General features: G+C 48.0%; 1 protein-coding gene across 2 annotated transcripts in view; it reads right to left on the bottom strand.

The window, feature by feature from the left end:
- Positions 1-20,161, bottom strand: part of NID2 (nidogen 2) — a 449,243-nt gene that overhangs the window by 270,377 nt on the left and 158,705 nt on the right. For both annotated transcript variants that reach the window (XM_069208632.1, XM_069208633.1), the window contains exon 10: positions 7,874-8,002. In XM_069208632.1, the coding sequence (XP_069064733.1) occupies positions 7,874-8,002 (129 nt within the window). The remainder of the gene's footprint in view (positions 1-7,873; positions 8,003-20,161) is intronic.

Below are 20,161 nucleotides of genomic sequence, written 5' to 3'. Positions count from 1 at the left end.
CCAACCTTTGGAAGGTGGCAGGGGCATTCTTTAAACCAAAGGGCATAACAGTAAACTGATCATGCCCATCAGGTGTGGAGAATGCTGTTTTCTCTTTTGCTCCAGGTGCCATTTTTATTTGCCAGTACCCTGCTGTCAAGTCAAAGGTACTTAAGAATTTGGCAGCACCTAATTTGTCTATGAGCTCATCAGCTCTAGGAATTGGATGGGCGTCTGTCTTGGTGACAGAGTTGAGCCCTCTGTAGTCCACACAAAACCTCATCTCTTTCTTTCCATCTTTGGTGTGAGGTTTGGGGACTAAGACCACTGGGCTAGCCCAGGGGCTGTCAGAGCGCTCAATTACTCCCAATTCCAGCATCTTGTGGACTTCCACCTTGATGCTTTCCTTAACATGGTCAGACTGTCTAAAAATTTTGTTTTTGACAGGCATGCTGTCTCCTGTGTCCACATCATGGGTACACAGGTGTGTCTGACCAGGGGTTAGGGAGAAGAGTTCAGGAAACTGTTGTAGGACTCTCCTACAATCAGCTTGCTGTTGGCCAGAGAGGGTGTCTGAGTAGATCACTCCATCTACTGAGCCATCTTTTGGGTCTGATGACAGAAGATCAGGGAGAGGTTCACTCTCTGCCTCCTGATCCTCATCTGTTACCATCAACAGATTTACATCAGCCCTGTCATGGAAGAGCTTAAGGCGGTTCACATGGATCACCCTCTTGGGGCTCCTGCTTGTGCCCAGGTCCACCAGGTAGGTGACCTGACTCTTCCTTTCTAGCACTGGGTAAGGGCCACTCCATTTGTCCTGAAGTGCCCTGGGAGCCACAGGCTCCAGAACCCAGACTTTCTGCCCTGGTTGGAACTCAACCATTGCAGCCTTTTGGTCATACCAAAACTTCTGGAGCTGTTGGCTGGCCTCAAGGTTTTTGCTTGCCTTTTCCATGTACTCTGCCATTCTAGAGCGAAGGCCAAGTACATAGTCCACTATGTCCTGTTTAGGCTCATGAAGAGGTCTCTCCCAGCCTTCTTTAACAAGAGCAAGTGGTCCCCTTACAGGGTGACCAAACAGAAGTTCAAAGGGTGAGAATCCTACTCCCTTCTGTGGCACCTCTCTGTAAGCGAAAAGCAGACATGGCAAGAGGACATCCCATCTCCTTTTGAGCTTTTCTGGGAGCCCCATGATCATGCCTTTTAATGTCTTGTTGAATCTCTCAACTAAGCCATTAGTTTGTGGATGGTATGGTGTAGTGAATTTGTAAGTCACTCCACACTCATTCCACATGTGTTTTAGGTATGCTGACATGAAGTTGGTACCTCTGTCAGACACCACCTCCTTAGGGAAACCCACTCTGGTAAAGATACCAATGAGGGCCTTGGCTACTGCAGGGGCAGTAGTCGACCTAAGGGGAATAGCTTCAGGATACCTAGTAGCATGATCCACTACTACTAGGATATACATATTTCCTGAGGCTGTGGGAGGTTCTAGTGGACCAACTATGTCCACACCCACTCTTTCAAAGGGGACCCCCACCACTGGAAGTGGAATGAGGGGGGCCTTTGGATGCCCACCTGTCTTACCACTGGCTTGACAGGTGGGGCAGGAGAGGCAAAACTCCTTAACCTTGTGGGACATATTGGGCCAGTAGAAGTGGTTGACTAACCTCTCCCACGTCTTGGTTTGTCCCAAATGCCCAGCAAGGGGAATATCATGGGCCAAGGTCAGAATAAACTCTCTGAACGACTGAGGCACTACCACTCTCCTAGTGGCACCAGGTTTGGGGTCTCTGGCCTCAGTGTACAGGAGTCCATCTTCCCAATAGACCCTATGTGTTCCATTTTTCTTGCCCTTGGACTCTTCAGCAGCTTGCTGCCTAAGGCCTTCAAGAGAGGGACAGGTTTCTTGTCCCTTACACAGCTCCTCCCTTGAGGGTCCCCCTGGGCCTAAGAGCTCATCCTGATAAGGTTCAAGCTCCAAAGGCTCAGTTCCCTCAGAGGGCAGAACTTCTTCCTGAGAAGAGAGGTTCTCTTTTTCTGACTGTGTTGCAGTTGGTTTCCCAACTGACTTTCCTTTTCTCTTGGTAGGCTGGGCCTTTCTTCCAGACTCCAGCTCTACTTTTTCACCCTGTGCCTTGCATTGTGCTCTTGTTTTTACACACACCAGTTCAGGGATACCCAGCATGGCTGCATGGGTTTTTAGTTCTACCTCAGCCCATGCTGAGGACTCCAGGTCATTTCCAAGCAGACAGTCTACTGGGATGTTTGAGGAGACCACCACCTGTTTCAGGCCATTGACCCCTCCCCATTCTAAAGTTACCATTGCCATGGGATGTGCTTTAGTCTGATTGTCAGCGTTGGTGACTGTATAGGTTTTTCCAGTCAGGTATTGGCCAGGGGAAACCAGTTTCTCTGTCACCATGGCGACACTGGCACCTGTATCCCTCAGGCCCTCTACACTTGTCCCATTAATAAAGAGCTGCTGCCTGTATTTTTGCATGTTAGGCGGCCAGGCAGCTAGTGTGGCTAAATCCACCCCACCCTCAGAGACTAGAGTAGCTTCAGTGTGGACCCTGATTTGCTCTGGGCACACTGTTGATCCCACTTGGAGACTAGCCATTCCAGTGTTACCTGGATTGGAGTTTGGAGTGGAACCTTTCTTGGGACAGGCCTTGTCTCCAGTTTGGTGTCCAGGCTGATTACAGCTACGACACCAGGCCTTTTTGGGATCAAAGTTTTTACCCTTGTACCCAGGATTGTTTTGTGAAGAGGCTCTGGGCCCACCCTCCTGTGCAGGTTTTTGGGGGCCTGTAGAAGACTCTTTACTATTTTTATTTTTGGCTGTCTCACCACCTTTCCCCTGGGGAGGTTTTGTGACCCCTTTCTTTTGGTCACCCCCTGTGGAAGTTTTGGACACCCTAGTCTTGACCCAATGGTCCGCCTTCTTTCCCAATTCTTGGGGAGAAATTGGTCCTAGGTCCACCAGATGCTGATGCAGTTTGTCATTGAAACAATTACTTAACAGGTGTTCTTTCACAAATACATTGTACAGCCCATCATAATTACTTACACCACTGCCTTGAATCCAACCATCTAGTGTTTTTACTGATTAGTCTACAAAGTCAACCCAGGTCTGGCTCGAGGATTTTTGAGCCCCCCTGAATCTAATCCTATACTCCTCAGTGGAGAATCCAAAGCCCTCAATCAGGGTACCCTTCATGAGGTCATAAGATTCTGCATCTTTTCCAGAGAGTGTGAGGAGTCTATCCCTACACTTTCCTGTGAACATTTCCCAAAGGAGAGCACCCCAGTGAGATCTGTTCACTTTTCTGGTTACACAAGCCCTCTCAAAAGCTGTGAACCATTTGGTGATGTCATCACCATCTTCATATTTAGTTACAATCCCTTTAGGGATTTTCAACATGTCAGGAGAATCTCTGACCCTATTTATGTTGCTGCCACCATTGATGGGTCCTAGGCCCATCTCTTGTCTTTCCCTTTCTATGGCTAGGATCTGTCTTTCCAAAGCCAATCTTTTGGCCATCCTGGCTAACTGGATGTCCTCTTCACTGGAGTTATCCTCAGTGATTTCAGAGTTGTTGGTCCCTCCTGTGAGGGAACCTGCATCTCTGACTATTATTTGTGGAGTCAGGGCTTGAGAAGCCCTGCTCTCCCTAAGTAGGACTGGAGGGGGGGAATTTCCCTCCAAGTCACTATCTTCATCCTCTGTGTTGCCATCCTCAGAGGGGTTGGCTTTTTCAAACTCTGCCAAAAGCTCCTGGAGCTGTACTTTGGTAGGTTTGGAGCCCATTGTTATTTTCTTTAGTTTACAGAGTGACCTTAGCTCTCTCATCTGTAGATGGAGGTAAGGTGTGGTGTCGAGTTCCACCACATTCACATCTGTGCTAGACATTATGCTTCTAAAAGTTGGAATACTTTTTAAGAAACTAAAACTGGTTCTAGAATCTAATTCAAACTTTTAACAAACTTTTAAACTCTAAAAGAAATGCTAACATGGACTAACACAAGGCCCTAGCAGGACTTTAAAGAATTTAGAAAACTTTTCAAATTGCAAAAATCAATTTCTAATGACAATTTTGGAATTTGTCGTGTGATCAGGTATTGGCTAAGTAGTCCAGCAAATGCAAAGTCTTGTACCCCACCGCTGATCCACCAATGTAGGAAGTTGGCTCTGTATGTGCTATTTCAAAGTAAGGAATAGCATGCACAGAGTCCAAGGGTTCCCCTTAGAGGTAAAATAGTGGTAAAAAGAGATAATACTAATGCTCTATTTTGTGGTAGTGTGGTCGAGCAGTAGGCTTATCCAAGGAGTAGTGTTAAGCATTTGTTGTACATACACAGACAATAAATGAGGTACACACACTCAGAGACAAATCCAGTCAATAGGTTTTGTTATAGAAAAATATCTTTTCTTAGTTTATTTTAAGAACCACAGGTTCAAATTTAACATGTAATATCTTGTTTGAAAGGTATTGCAGGTAAGTACATTAGGAACTTTGAATCATTTCAATTGCATGTATACTTTTCAAGTTATTCACAAATAGCTATTTTAAAAGTGGACACTGCAATTTTCACAGTTCCTGGGAGAAGGTAAGTTTTTGTTAGTTTTTCCAGGTAAGTACGACACTTACAGGGTTCAGTTCTTGGTCCAAGGTAGCCCACTGTTGGGGGTTCAGAGCAACCCCAAAGTTACCCCACCAGCAGCTCAGGGCCGGTCAGGTGCAGAGTTCAAAGTGGTGCCCAAAACGCATAGGCTTCAATGGAGAGAAGGGGGTGCCCCGGTTCCAGTCTGCCAGCAGGTAAGTACCCGCGTCTTCGGAGGGCAGACCAGGGGGGTTTTGTAGGGCACCGGGGGGGACACAAGCCCACACAGAAATTTCACCCTCAGCGGCGCAGGGGCGGCCGGGTGCAGTGTTAGAACAAGCGTCGGGTTCGCAATGGAAGTCAATGAGAAATCAAGGGATCTCTTCAGCGCTGCAGGCAGGCAAGGGGGGGCTTCCTCGGGGAAACCTCCACTTGGACAAGGGAGAGGGACTCCTGGGGGTCACTTCTGCAGTGAAAGTCCGGTCCTTCAGGTCCTGGGGGCTGCGGGTGCAGGGTCTTTTCCAGGCGTCGGGACTTAGGTTTCAGAGAGTCGCGGTCAGGGGAAGCCTCGGGATTCCCTCTGCAGGCGGCGCTGTGGGGGCTCAGGGGGGACAGGTTTTGGTACTCACAGTCGTAGAGTAGTCCGGGGGTCCTCCCTGAGGTGTTGGTTCTCCACCAGCCGAGTCGGGGTCGCCGGGTGCAGTGTTGCAAGTCTCACGCTTCTTGCGGGGAGATTGCAGGGTTCTTTAAAGCTGCTCCTTTGGATAAAGTTGCAGTCTTTTTGGAGCAGGTCCGCTGTCCTCGGGAGTTTCTTGTCGTCGTCAAAGCAGGGCAGTCCTCAGAGGATGCAGAGGTCGCTGGTCCCTTTGGAAGGCGTCACTGGAGCAGAGTTCTTTGGAAGGCAGGAGACAGGCCGGTGAGTTTCTGGAGCCAAGGCAGTTGTTGTCTTCTGGTCTTCCTCTGCAGGGGTTTTCAGCTAGGCAGTCCTTCTTGTTGTTGTTGCAGGAATCTAATTTTCTAGGGTTCAGAGTAGCCCTTAAATACTAAATTTAAGGGCGTGTTTAGGTCTGGGGGGTTAGTAGCCAATGGCTACTAGCCCTGAGGGTGGGTACACCCTCTTTGTGCCTCCTCCCAAGGGGAGGGGGTCACAATCCTAACCCTATTGGGGGAATCCTCCATCTGCAAGATGGAGGATTTCTAAAAGTTAGAGTCACCTCAGCTCAGGACACCTTAGGGGCTGTCCTGACTGGCCAGTGACTCCTCCTTGATATTCTCATTATTTTCTCCGGCCTTGCCGCCAAAAGTGGGGGCCGGGGCCGGAGGGGGCGGGCAACTCCACTAGCTGGAGTGTCCTGCGGTGCTGTGACAAAGGGGTGAGCCTTTGAGGCTCACCGCCAGGTGTTACAGCTCCTGCCTGGGGGAGGTGTTAGCATCTCCACCCAGTGCAGGCTTTGTTACTGGCCTCAGAGTGACAAAGGCACTCTCCCCATGGGGCCAGCAACATGTCTCTAGTGTGGCAGGCTGCTGGAACTAGTCAGCCTACACAGACAGTCGGTTAAGTTTCAGGGGGCACCTCTAAGGTGCCCTCTGGGGTGTATTTTGCAATAAAATGTACACTGGCATCAGTGTGCATTTATTGTGCTGAGAAGTTTGATACCAAACTTCCCAGTTTTCAGTGTAGCCATCATGGTGCTGTGGAGTTCGTGTTTGACAAACTCCCAGACCATATACTCTTATGGCTACCCTGCACTTACAATGTCTAAGGTTTTGTTTAGACACTGTAGGGGTACCATGCTCATGCACTGGTACCCTCACCTATGGTATAGTGCACCCTGCCTTAGGACTGTAAGGCCTGCTAGTGGGGTGACTGACCTATACTTGCATAGGCAGTGAGAGGCTGGCATGGCACCCTGAGGGGAGTGCCATGTCGACTTACTCGTTTTGTTCTCACTAGCACACAGAAGCTGGTAAGCAGTGTGTCTGTGCTGAGTGAGAGGTCTCCAGGGTGGCATAAGACATGCTGCAGCCCTTAGAGACCTTCCTTGGCATCAGGGCCCTTGGTACTAGAAGTACCAGTTACAAGGGACTTATCTGGATGCCAGGGTCTGCCAATTGTGGATACAAAAGTACAGGTTAGGGAAAGAACACTGGTGCTGGGGCCTGGTTAGCAGGCCTCAGCACACTTTCAATTGTAAACATAGCATCAGCAAAGGCAAAAAGTCAGGGGGTAAGCATGCCAAGGAGGCATTTCCTTACACATATGAATTATATCTTTCCCTCAATGTCGTTCAGTGCTCGGAGGAAGAGAGGGAGAGATCCTGCCACCTGCAGATTAGATACGTTTAGTAAGACGTTTCTGTCATGTGATTATCTATTTTGACTTGCATTGAGGGAAAACATGTATATGCTGGGTAAGTTTTCAATGAATTTCAACACTACACTCCAGCTGACCATTTTCTAGCAAGGGGCTTGGTCAGCTGAAATAACTGTCTGATCTTTTACTGTACTGCTTGCTATCTTGCATTAAAAACTAATTGGACTTTAGCTAACCAATGTATTGTGTTTCATTTTTTACAAGATCATTGTCACAATCGAACCTGGATGGAACATATGTGGAACCTCAAATATCCTGCTGTCTGGAGTCTGAGACTCATTGTCAGTGGCTTCAGTTGGAAAAAGTACAAGAGATTATCATTGTGGCCTTTAGCTGAAGTACAAGATATGATAACAGATGAGAAGGTAGCAAAAACTCATTTCTACTAGCAAAAAGGACATTGCTTCCCTAGAGACCATGTTACCCAGCACTCCCCACCTGTTACCCAAGACTTCTCTAGAGCCCTGGAGACACCTGATTTCTACCACACAAGTATTAGTCTCCGTTTTTTCAAGAGGAAGGCAAATTAATGTGTAAATCTGAAAGTCTGTTTAATTTAGCACAAAATTAGTCATTTGAGTTTCTTAAAACAATGGGTCAAAATATTTTGTAAGAAAGCAGAAGAAATGAAAACCGAAATTACAGAAGGTCCAGTTATGAGGGAGGTGATATAAACCTACAACTGGTAAAGGGCAGACCACGATTCTTGATGCAGTTCTAACTTTTATGCTAACTTCATGAAGAAGACGTACACGGGTTTTCAGATTGCATTACTTAGATATGCTTTGGGGCACTTCATTTTTTTTTCAAAAGCACTCTCCTGATGGAGTAATGAGGGAAGTAACACTATTTAGTTTACAACCGATACAGCAAATAAATTACAAGACATAAATGCTCAGCACTTACAGACACAGGTGTATCCATCCCCAGCAAACTGATAGCCAGCTTCACATTCACACCTAAAGCTCCCTGGTAGGTTGAGGCACAAGGAATGTGCGCCACATCTGTTGAAACCTGTTGCACATTCATCGATATCTGAATGAAATTAAAACATCTGTTTAAAAAGATTCTTCAAAATAGTGTTCATGCATATTTGGACATTTTGCTCTTACGAGCAGCATACATGAATCCATCAAACTGGTTTCAAGCACCATAAATATGTTTGCAAAGAATACAATGGAAATCTGATGAGAAGATTCAAAGAAAGCTGAAAGACTATCACACAAATGCTACAGTCAAAGCGTTGCATATGAAAACAAAAAGGTTTGTTTTACATATGCACTGCTTCTTTAGCCCTGTATCAGTAGATCAGAATCATGGAAATCGCAAGAAATGCAGGGTCGTTTGTATGCATTTGTCCAATAACTGCCATTTTATTGTGCCTCCTAGTTGGGACATCATCCATGAAGTACTGAATACATTTATAGCTATGTAGGTAACAGTGCCAAAATATCTTGAGACGCGGCTGGGGGCTATTCAAGAATGCTGGTTTCCTAATTTACTCATTTTAGTTTGTACATACATCTTATTGTCCGCTTTCGAAAATGTTCATCCCATCACACCATTTTGTCGATTTGAAGTTACATGTGTGGCCAGAGAGATTGCAAGTGGTTAGACTCTAGAGCTCACGGCTACTTGAGCTGCCTTTACAACCCAGAGAAACCGAAAGGTGAGTTTTGTCATTCACATACACAGCCAAGGCATCACCTTACTTTCTGCACAACAGAAACCCGACTGAGAAATGCAGTATTGAATAATATACAAAATATTCATTGGTTTGTGTAGATGAGCACACTGTTAATGCACATTCACAGCACTGCGGATAAAGCATGGATGAGATGTGTCCTTTCTTCTCCTTTGGAGTTTTCACAAGGAAGTACATAACTTCAGGGGTGCCTCAACATCACTCCCTCCTTGGACAGCAAACCCAGGGCTTTAAGTTGGAGGAAATAAATGTGTGAGGCAGGGGGCTCTCTAAAATGGGCATCACTTAAGAAGTGTAACTAGGAACCAAGAGGCATGGCATAGGTTAATAAGGGTGTGCTTAAAACATGTAAACTAAAATTCAGTTCTTCCAAAAGCGTGACACCCAACCATTATTTTGATGTCTCTCTGAGTTTTTTGTTATAGCATCCACGCATATCACAACAGACATCACCCAAAATGACCCCCTTATTGGCTTTGCCGGTGCTTATTAGCAGTATCAGATAAATGAGTAACAACAATGGTTTTGTTGTGAATGATTAGAGTTGAAAATGTTTCAATTCTGAAAATATAACAGCAAATTAAACATTTCTAAGGTCTATGGAAGAGGAAGTGCTCTTCAGAGTGTCTCAATCACCTCCATTCTTCTATTCACACAACTTTCCTCTGCAGTGGCTGGCTCTGTTAAACAATTAAAGTCCTTTTTTTCTCCCATATCTTTCTAAAATTCTCCATATACTCAAACCTCATCTGTTTCTTCTTCAGCACCCTCTTTTCACTCTCTCCTGTGTGCCCTTCAGTGCATCTTTCTCTTCAGCACCCCATATCCCTTACACACAGCACACCCACTCATCTGTAAGCACTGCAGTTTCTCATTTTTGTTGTTCTTTCTTCCATGGTTACAGCATGGTCAGGGCCTTTAGCTGTTTGTTCATTCTTGACCTGAGCTCTTCTATTTTGGATGCATATGGAAAGCTTTGATGCACTCCCAAATCCTTCTTTAGTAAAATGACCACTATTTTACCATCACGTTGAAAATTCTTGAGTTCAATTTTGAGTGCATATTGATGCACGGAGGGTCGGTGTTGAGCTCTTTGGTGTCAGGAATTTCCACTTCCTCCACCTCCTCTTCCTTCAACTTTTTAAATGCTCTTTTGTATCAAAATTGCATCTGAGGGTTTGCCTCCAACTGTCCTTGGTCTTGGACTCACAGGGCTCTCTGAGTTTGGTCTGCCTTCACCTTTTGATAAAATGTTTCAGCATTAGGGATTCCTCAGGGACCCAAGTGTCAATTTGTAATGGCTCTGTCCTGGCCTGCGTATTCGCTGTTACCTGTAGCTGTTTGTGGGTTTGCCTCTTTTAAAGCCTTACTCTCAACATTCAGTCTCTCTCGAGTCCAATGACTTTTTCGGTTGCAGAGCCTTTGTAGGAAGTTGGCTCTGTATGTGCTATTTCAAAGTAAGGAATAGCATGCACAGAGTCCAAGGGTTCCCCTTAGAGGTAAAAATAGATAATACTAATGCTCTATTTTGTGGTAGTGTGGTCGAGCAGTAGGCTTATCCAAGGAGTAGTGTTAAGCATTTGTTGTACATACACATAGACAATAAATGAGGTACACACACTCAGAGACAAATCCAGCCAATAGGTTTTTATATAGAAAAATATCTTTTCTTAGTTTATTTTAAGAACCACAGGTTCAAATTCTACATGTAATATCTCATTCGAAAGGTATTGCAGGTAAGTACTTTAGGAACTTCAAATCATCAAAATTGCATGTATACTTTTCAAGTTATTCACAAATAGCTGTTTTAAAAGTGGACACTTAGTGCAATTTTCACAGTTCCTAGGGGAGGTAAGTTTTGATTAGTTTTACCAGGTAAGTAAGACACTTACAGGGCTTAGTTCTTGGTCCAAGGTAGCCCACCGTTGGGGGTTCAGAGCAACCCCAAAGTTACCACACCAGCAGCTCAGGGCCGGTCAGGTGCAGAGTTCAAAGTGGTGCCCAAAACACATAGGCTAGAATGGAGAGAAGGGGGTGCCCCGGTTCCGGTCTGCTGGCAGGTAAGTACCCGCGTCTTCGGAGGGCAGACCAGGGGGGTTTGGTAGGGCACCGGGGGGGACACAAGCCCACAGAGGAATTTCACCCTCAGCAGCGCGGGGGCGGCCGGGTGCAGCGTAGAAACAAGCGTCGGGTTTGTAATGGAAGTCAATGGGAGATCTAGGGATCTCTTCAGCGCTGCAGGCAGGCAAGGGGGGGGTTCCTCGGGGAAACCTCCACTTGGTCAAGGGAGAGGGACTCCTGGGGGTCACTCCTCCAGTGAAAGTCCGGTCCTTCGGGTCCTGGGGGCTGCGGGTGCAGGGTCTCTCCCAGGTGTCGGGACTTAGGATTCAAAGAGTCGCGGTCAGGGGAAGCCTCGGGATTCCCTCTGCAGGCGGCGCTGTGGGGGCTCAGGGGGGACAGGTTTTTGTACTCACAGTCTTAGAGTAGTCCTGGGGTCCCTCCTGAGGTGTTGGTTCGCCACCAGCCGAGTCGGGGTCGCCGGGTGCAGTGTTGCAAGTCTCACGCCTTTTGCGGGGAGCTTGCAGGGTTCTTTAAAGCCGCTGGAAACAAAGTTGCAGCTTTTCTTGGAGCAGGTCCGCTGTCCCCGGGAGTTTCTTGTCTTTTCGAAGCAGGGGCAGTCCTCAGAGGATGTCGAGGTCGCTGGTCCCTTTGGAAGGCGTCGCTGGAGCAGGATCTTTGGAGGGCAGGAGACAGGCCGGTGAGTTTCTGGAGCCAAGGCAGTTGTCGTCTTCTGGTCTTCCTCTGCAGGGGTTTTTCAGCTAGGCAGTCCTTCTTCTTGTAGTTGCAGGAATCTAATCTTCTAGGGTTCAGGGTAGCCCTTAAATACTAAATTTAAGGGCGTGTTTAGGTCTGGGGGGTTAGTAGCCAATGGCTACTAGCCCTGAGGGTGGGTACACCCTCTTTCTGCCTCCTCCCAAGGGGAGGGGGTCACAATCCTAACCCTATTGGGGGAATCCTCCATCTGCAAGATGGAGGATTTCTAAAAGTTAGAGTCACCTCAGCTCAGGACACCTTAGGGGCTGTCCTGACTGGCCAGTGACTCCTCCTTGTTATTCTCATTATTTTCTCCGGCCTTGCCGCCAAAAGTGGGGCCTGGCCGGAGGGGGCGGGCAACTCCACTAGCTGGAGTGTCCTGCTGGGTTGGCACAAAGGAGGTGAGCCTTTGAGGCTCACCGCCAGGTGTGACAATTCCTGCCTGGGAGAGGTGTTAGCATCTCCACCCAGTGCAGGCTTTGTTACTGGCCTCAGAGTGACAAAGGCACTCTCCCCATGGGGCCAGCAACATGTCTCGGTTTGTGGCAGGCTGCTACAACTAGTCAGCCTACACAGATAGTCGGTTAAGTTTCAGGGGGCACCTCTAAGGTGCCCTCTGTGGTGTATTTTACAATAAAATGTACACTGGCATCAGTGTGCATTTATTGTGCTGAGAAGTTTGATACCAAACTTCCCAGTTTTCAGTGTAGCCATTATGGTGCTGTGGAGTTCGTGTTTGACAGACTCCCAGACCATATACTCTTATGGCTACCCTGCACTTACAATGTCTAAGGTTTTGTTTAGACACTGTAGGGGTACCATGCTCATGCACTGGTACCCTCACCTATGGTATAGTGCACCCTGCCTTAGGGCTGTAAGGCCTGCTAGAGGGGTGTCTTACCTATACTGCATAGGCAGTGAGAGGCTGGCATGGCACCCTGAGGGGAGTGCCATGTCGACTTACTCGTTTTGTCCTCACTAGCACACACAAGCTGGCAAGCAGTGTGTCTGTGCTGAGTGAGAGGTCTCCAGGGTGGCATAAGACATGCTGCAGCCCTTAGAGACCTTCCTTGGCATCAGGGCCCTTGGTACTAGAAGTACCAGTTACAAGGGACTTATCTGGACGCCAGGGTCTGCCAATTGTGGATACAAAAGTACAGGTTAGGGAAAGAACACTGGTGCTGGGGCCTGGTTAGCAGGCCTCAGCACACTTTCAATTGTAAACATAGCATCAGCAAAGGCAAAAAGTCAGGGGGCAACCATGCCAAGGAGGCATTTCCTTACACAACCCCCCCCCAAACGAAAGAGGATGAGACTAACCTTTCCCAAGAGAGTCTTCATTTTCTAAGTGGAAGAACCTGGAAAGGCCATCTGCATTGGCATGGGCAGTCCCAGGTCTGTGTTCCACTATAAAGTCCATTCCCTGTAGGGAGATGGACCACCTCAACAGTTTAGGATTTTCACCTTTCATTTGCATCAGCCATTTGAGAGGTCTGTGGTCAGTTTGAACTAGGAAGTGAGTCCCAAAGAGGTATGGTCTCAGCTTCTTCAGGGACCAAACCACAGCAAAGGCCTCCCTCTCAATGGCACTCCAACGCTGCTCCCTGGGGAGTAACCTCCTGCTAATGAAAGCAACAGGCTGGTCAAGGCCATCATCATTTGTTTGGGACAAAACTGCCCCTATCCCATGTTCAGAGGCATCAGTCTGCACAATGAACTGCTTAGAATAATCTGGAGCTTTGAGAACTGGTGCTGAGCACATTGCCTGTTTCAGGGTGTCAAAGGCCTGTTGGCATTCCACAGTCCAGTTCACTTTCTTGGGCATTTTCTTGGAGGTGAGTCCAGTGAGGGCTGTCACAATGGATCCATATCCCTTCACAAACCTCCTGTAATACCCAGTCAAGCCAAGGAATGCCCTGACTTGAGTCTGGGTTTTTGGAGCTACCCAGTCCAGAATAGTCTGGATCTTGGGTTGGAGTGGCTGAACTTGGCCTCCACCTACAAGGTGGCCCAAGTAAACCACAGTTCCCTGCCCTATCTGGCATTTGGATGCCTTGATAGAGAGGCCTGCAGATTGCAGAGCCTTCAAAACCTTCCTCAGGTGGACCAGGTGATCCTGCCAGGTGGAGCTAAAGACAGCAATATCATCAAGATAAGCTGTGCTAAAGGACTCCAAGCCAGCAAGGACTTGATTCACCAACCTTTGGAAGGTGGCAGGGGCATTCTTTAAACCAAAGGGCATAACAGTAAACTGATAATGCCCATCAGGTGTGGAGAATGCTGTCTTTTCTTTTGCTCCAGGTGCCATTTTTATTTGCCAGTACCCTGCTGTCAAGTCAAAGGTACTTAGAAATTTGGCAGCACCTAATTTATCAATGAGCTCATCAGCTCTTGGAATTGGATGGGCATCTGTCTTGGTGACAGAATTGAGCCCTCTGTAGTCCACACAAAACCTCATCTCTTTCTTTCCATCTTTGGTGTGAGGTTTGGGGACTAAGACCACTGGGCTAGCCCAGGGGCTGTCAGAGCGCTCAATGACTCCCAATTCCAGCATCTTGTGGACTTCCACCTTGATGCTTTCTTTAACATGGTCAGATTGTCTAAAGATTTTGTTCTTGACAGGCATGCTGTCTCCTGTGTCCACATCATGGGTACACAGGTGTGTCTGACCAGGGGTTAAGGAGAAGAGTTCAGGAAACTGTTGTAGGACTCTCCTACAATCAGCTTGCTGTTGGCCAGAGAGGGTGTCTGAGTAGATCACTCCATCTACTGTACCATCTTTTGGGTCTGATGACAGAAGATCAGGGAGAGGTTCACTCTCTGCCTCCTGATCCTCATCTGTTACCATCAACAGATTGACATCAGCCCTGTCGTGGAAGAGCTTAAGGCGGTTTACATGGATCACCCTCTTGGGGCTCCTGCTTGTGCCCAGGTCCACCAGGTAGGTGACCTGACTCTTCCTCTCTAGTACTGGGTAAGGGCCACTCCATTTGTCCTGGAGTGCCCTGGGAGCCACAGGCTCCTGAACCCAGACTTTCTGCCCTGGTTGGAACTCAACCAGTGCAGCCTTTTGGTCATACCAAAACTTCTGGAGCTGTTGGCTGGCCTCAAGGTTTTTGGTTGCCTTTTCCATGTACTCTGCCATTCTAGAGCGAAGGCCAAGTACATAGTCCACTATGTCCTGTTTAGGCTCATGGAGAGGTCTCTCCCAGCCTTCTTTAACAAGGGCAAGTGGTCCCCTTACAGGATGACCAAACAGAAGTTCAAAGGGTGAGAACCCTACTCCCTTCTGTGGTACCTCCCTGTAAGCGAAAAGCAGACATGGCAGGAGGACATCCCATCTCCTTTTGAGTTTTTCTGGGAGCCCCATGATCATGCCCTTTAATGTCTTGTTGAATCTCTCAACTAAGCCATTAGTTTGTGGATGGTAAGGTGTAGTGAATTTATAAGTCACTCCACACTCATTCCACATGTGCTTTAGGTATGCTGACATGAAGTTGGTACCTCTGTCAGACACCACCTCCTTAGGGAAACCCACCCTGGTAAAGATACCAATGAGGGCCTTGGCTACTGCAGGGGCAGTAGTCGACCTAAGGGGAATAGCTTCAGGATACCTGGTAGCATGATCCACTACTACCAGGATATACATATTTCCTGAGGCTGTGGGAGGTTCCAGTGGACCCACTATGTCCACACCCACTCTTTCGAAGGGCACCCCCACCACTGGAAGTGGAATGAGGGGGGCCTTTGGATGCCCACCTGTCTTACCACTGGCTTGACAGGTGGGGCAGGAGAGGCAAAACTCCTTAACCATGTTGGACATATTGGGCCAGTAGAAGTGGTTGACTAACCTCTCCCACGTCTTGGTTTGTCCCAAATGTCCAGCAAGGGGAATGTCATGGGCCAATGTTAGGATGAACTCTCTGAACAGCTGAGGCACTACCACTCTCCTAGTGGCACCAGGTTTGGGGTCTCTGGCCTCAGTGTACAGGAGCCCATCTTCCCAATAGACCCTATGTGTTCCATTTTTCTTGCCTTTGGACTCTTCAGCAGCTTGCTGCCTAAGGCCTTCAAGAGAGGGACAGGTTTCTTGTCCCTTACACAGCTCTTCCCTTGAGGGTCCCCCTGGGCCTAAGAGCTCAACCTGATAAGGTTCAAGCTCCAAAGGCTCAGTTCCCTCAGAGGGCAGAACTTCTTCCTGAGAAGAGAGGTTCCCTTTCTTTTGCTGTGTTGCAGTTGGTTTCCCAACTGACTTTCCTGTTCTCTTGGTAGGCTGGGCCATTTTTCCAGACTCCAGCTCTACTTTTTCACCCTGTGCCTTGCACTGTGCTCTTGTTTTCACACACACCAGTTCAGGGATACCCAGCATTGCTGCATGGGTTTTTAGCTCTACCTCAGCCCATGCTGAGGACTCCAGGTCATTTCCAAGCAGACAGTCCACTGGGATATTTGAGGAGACCACCACCTGTTTCAGGCCATTGACCCCTCCCCATTCTAAAGTAACCATTGCCATGGGATGTACTTTTCTCTGATTGTCAGCGTTGGTGACTGTGTAAGTTTTTCCAGTCAGGTATTGGCCAGGGGAAACCAGTTTCTCTGTCACCATGGTGACACTGGCACCTGTATCCCTCAGGCCCTCTATTCTAGTCCCATTAATTAAGAGTTGCTGTCTGTATTTTTGCATGTTAGGCGGCCAGACAGCTAGTGTGGCTAAATCCACCCCACCCTCAGAAACTAGAGTAGCTTCAGTGTGGACCCTGATTTGCTCTGGGCACACTGTTGATCCCACTTGGAGACTAGCCATACCAGTGTTACCTGGATGGGAGTTTGGAGTGGAACCTTTCTTGGGACAGGCCTTGTCTCCAGTTTGGTGTCCATGCCGTTTACAGCTATGACACCAGGCCTTTTTGGGATCAAAGTTTTTACCCTTGTACCCATTGTTTTGTGAAGAGGCTCTGGGCCCACCCTCCTGTGCAGGTTTTTGGGGGCCTGTAGAAGACTCTTTACTATTTTTAGTTTTGGTTGTCTCATCACCCTTCTGCTGGGGAGTCTTTGTGACCCCTTTCTTTTGGTCACCCCCTGTTGAAGTCTTGGACACCCTTGTCTTGACCCAATGGTCCGCCTTCTTTCCCAATTCTTGGGGAGAAATTGGTCCTAGGTCTACCAGATGCTGATGCAGTTTATCATTGAAACAATTACTTAACAGGTGTTCTTTCACAAATAAATTGTACAGCCCATCATAATTACTTACACCACTGCCTTGAATCCAACCATCTAGTGTTTTCACTGAGTAGTCAACAAAGTCAACCCAGGTCTGGCTCGAGGATTTTTGAGCCCCCCTGAACCTAATCCTGTACTCCTCAGTGGAGAATCCAAAGCCCTCAATCAGGGTACCCTTCATGAGGTCATAAGATTCTGCATCTTGTCCAGAGAGTGTGAGGAGTCTATCCCTACACTTTCCTGTGAACATTTCCCAAAGGAGAGCACCCCAGTGAGATCTGTTCACTTTTCTGGTTACACAAGCCCTCTCAAAAGCTGTGAACCATTTGGTGATGTCATCACCATCTTCATATTTAGTTACAATCCCTTTGGGGATTTTCAACATGTCAGGAGAATCTCTGACCCTATTTATATTGCTGCCACCATTGATGGGTCCTAGGCCCATCTCTTGTCTTTCCCTCTCTATGGCTAGGATCTGTCTTTCCAAAGCCAATCTTTTGGCCATCCTGGCTAACTGGATGTCCTCTTCACTGGAGTTATCCTCAGTGATTTCAGAGTTGTTGGTCCCTCCTGTGAGGGAACCAGCATCTCTGACTATTATTTGTGGAGTCAGGGCTTGAGAAGCCCTGCTCTCCCTAAGTAGGACTGGAGGGGGGGAATTTCCCTCCAAGTCACTATCTTCATCCTCTGAGTTGCCATCCTCAGAGGGGTTGGCCTTTTCAAACTCTGCCAAAAGCTCCTGGAGCTGTACTTTGGTAGGTTTGGGGCCCATTGCTATTTTCTTTAGTTTACAGAGTGACCTTAGCTCTCTCATCTGTAGATGGAGGTAGGGTGTGGTGTCGAGTTCCACCACATTCACATCTGTGCTAGACATTATGCTTCTAAAAGTCGGAATACTTTTTAAGAAACTAAAACTGGTTCTAGAATCTAATTCAAACTTTTAACAAACTTTTAAACTCTAAAAGAAATGCTAAACAGGATCTAACACAAGGCCCTAGCAGGTCTTTTAAGAATTTAGAAAACTTTTCAAATTGCAAAAATGAATTTCTAATGACAATTTTGGAATTTGTCGTGTGATCAGGTATTGGCTGAGTAGTCCAGCAAATGCAAAGTCTTGTACCCCACCGCTGATCCACCAATGTAGGAAGTTGGCTCTGTATGTGCTATTTCAAAGTAAGGAATAGCATGCACAGAGTCCAAGGGTTCCCCTTAGAGGTAAAATAGTGGTAAAAATAGATAATACTAATGCTCTATTTTGTGGTAGTGTGGTCGAGCAGTAGGCTTATCCAAGGAGTAGTGTTAAGCATTTGTTGTACATACACATAGACAATAAATGAGGTACACACACTCAGAGACAAATCCAGCCAATAGGTTTTTATATAGAAAAATATCTTTTCTTAGTTTATTTTAAGAACCACAGGTTCAAATTCTACATGTAATATCTCATTCGAAAGGTATTGCAGGTAAGTACTTTAGGAACTTCAAATCATCAAAATTGCATGTATACTTTTCAAGTTATTCACAAATAGCTGTTTTAAAAGTGGACACAGTGCAATTTTCACAGTTCCTAGGGGAGGTAAGTTTTGATTAGTTTTACCAGGTAAGTAAGACACTTACAGGGCTTAGTTCTTGGTCCAAGGTAGCCCACCGTTGGGGGTTCAGAGCAACCCCAAAGTTACCACACCAGCAGCTCAGGGCCGGTCAGGTGCAGAGTTCAAAGTGGTGCCCAAAACACATAGGCTAGAATGGAGAGAAGGGGGTGCCCCGGTTCCGGTCTGCTGGCAGGTAAGTACCCGCGTCTTCGGAGGGCAGACCAGGGGGGTTTGGTAGGGCACCGGGGGGGACACAAGCCCACAGAGGAATTTCACCCTCAGCAGCGCGGGGGCGGCCGGGTGCAGCGTAGAAACAAGCGTCGGGTTTGTAATGGAAGTCAATGGGAGATCTAGGGATCTCTTCAGCGCTGCAGGCAGGCAAGGGGGGGGTTCCTCGGGGAAACCTCCACTTGGTCAAGGGAGAGGGACTCCTGGGGGTCACTCCTCCAGTGAAAGTCCGGTCCTTCGGGTCCTGGGGGCTGCGGGTGCAGGGTCTCTCCCAGGTGTCGGGACTTAGGATTCAAAGAGTCGCGGTCAGGGGAAGCCTCGGGATTCCCTCTGCAGGCGGCGCTGTGGGGGCTCAGGGGGGACAGGTTTTTGTACTCACAGTCTTAGAGTAGTCCTGGGGTCCCTCCTGAGGTGTTGGTTCGCCACCAGCCGAGTCGGGGTCGCCGGGTGCAGTGTTGCAAGTCTCACGCCTTTTGCGGGGAGCTTGCAGGGTTCTTTAAAGCCGCTGGAAACAAAGTTGCAGCTTTTCTTGGAGCAGGTCCGCTGTCCCCGGGAGTTTCTTGTCTTTTCGAAGCAGGGGCAGTCCTCAGAGGATGTCGAGGTCGCTGGTCCCTTTGGAAGGCGTCGCTGGAGCAGGATCTTTGGAAGGCAGGAGACAGGCCGGTGAGTTTCTGGAGCCAAGGCAGTTGTCGTCTTCTGGTCTTCCTCTGCAGGGGTTTTTCAGCTAGGCAGTCCTTCTTCTTGTAGTTGCAGGAATCTAATCTTCTAGGGTTCAGGGTAGCCCTTAAATACTAAATTTAAGGGCGTGTTTAGGTCTGGGGGGTTAGTAGCCAATGGCTACTAGCCCTGAGGGTGGGTACACCCTCTTTCTGCCTCCTCCCAAGGGGAGGGGGTCACAATCCTAACCCTATTGGGGGAATCCTCCATCTGCAAGATGGAGGATTTCTAAAAGTTAGAGTCACCTCAGCTCAGGACACCTTAGGGGCTGTCCTGACTGGCCAGTGACTCCTCCTTGTTATTCTCATTATTTTCTCCGGCCTTGCCGCCAAAAGTGGGGCCTGGCCGGAGGGGGCGGGCAACTCCACTAGCTGGAGTGTCCTGCTGGGTTGGCACAAAGGAGGTGAGCCTTTGAGGCTCACCGCCAGGTGTGACAATTCCTGCCTGGGAGAGGTGTTAGCATCTCCACCCAGTGCAGGCTTTGTTACTGGCCTCAGAGTGACAAAGGCACTCTCCCCATGGGGCCAGCAACATGTCTCGGTTTGTGGCAGGCTGCTACAACTAGTCAGCCTACACAGATAGTCGGTTAAGTTTCAGGGGGCACCTCTAAGGTGCCCTCTGTGGTGTATTTTACAATAAAATGTACACTGGCATCAGTGTGCATTTATTGTGCTGAGAAGTTTGATACCAAACTTCCCAGTTTTCAGTGTAGCCATTATGGTGCTGTGGAGTTCGTGTTTGACAGACTCCCAGACCATATACTCTTATGGCTACCCTGCACTTACAATGTCTAAGGTTTTGTTTAGACACTGTAGGGGTACCATGCTCATGCACTGGTACCCTCACCTATGGTATAGTGCACCCTGCCTTAGGGCTGTAAGGCCTGCTAGAGGGGTGTCTTACCTATACTGCATAGGC

Source organism: Pleurodeles waltl, chromosome 9 (assembly GCF_031143425.1).
Source record: "Pleurodeles waltl isolate 20211129_DDA chromosome 9, aPleWal1.hap1.20221129, whole genome shotgun sequence".
NCBI classification, from domain to species: Eukaryota; Metazoa; Chordata; class Amphibia; order Caudata; family Salamandridae; genus Pleurodeles; species Pleurodeles waltl.
Note: the sequence above shows the minus strand (reverse complement) of the source record. Positions and strands in the feature narration are given on the sequence as shown.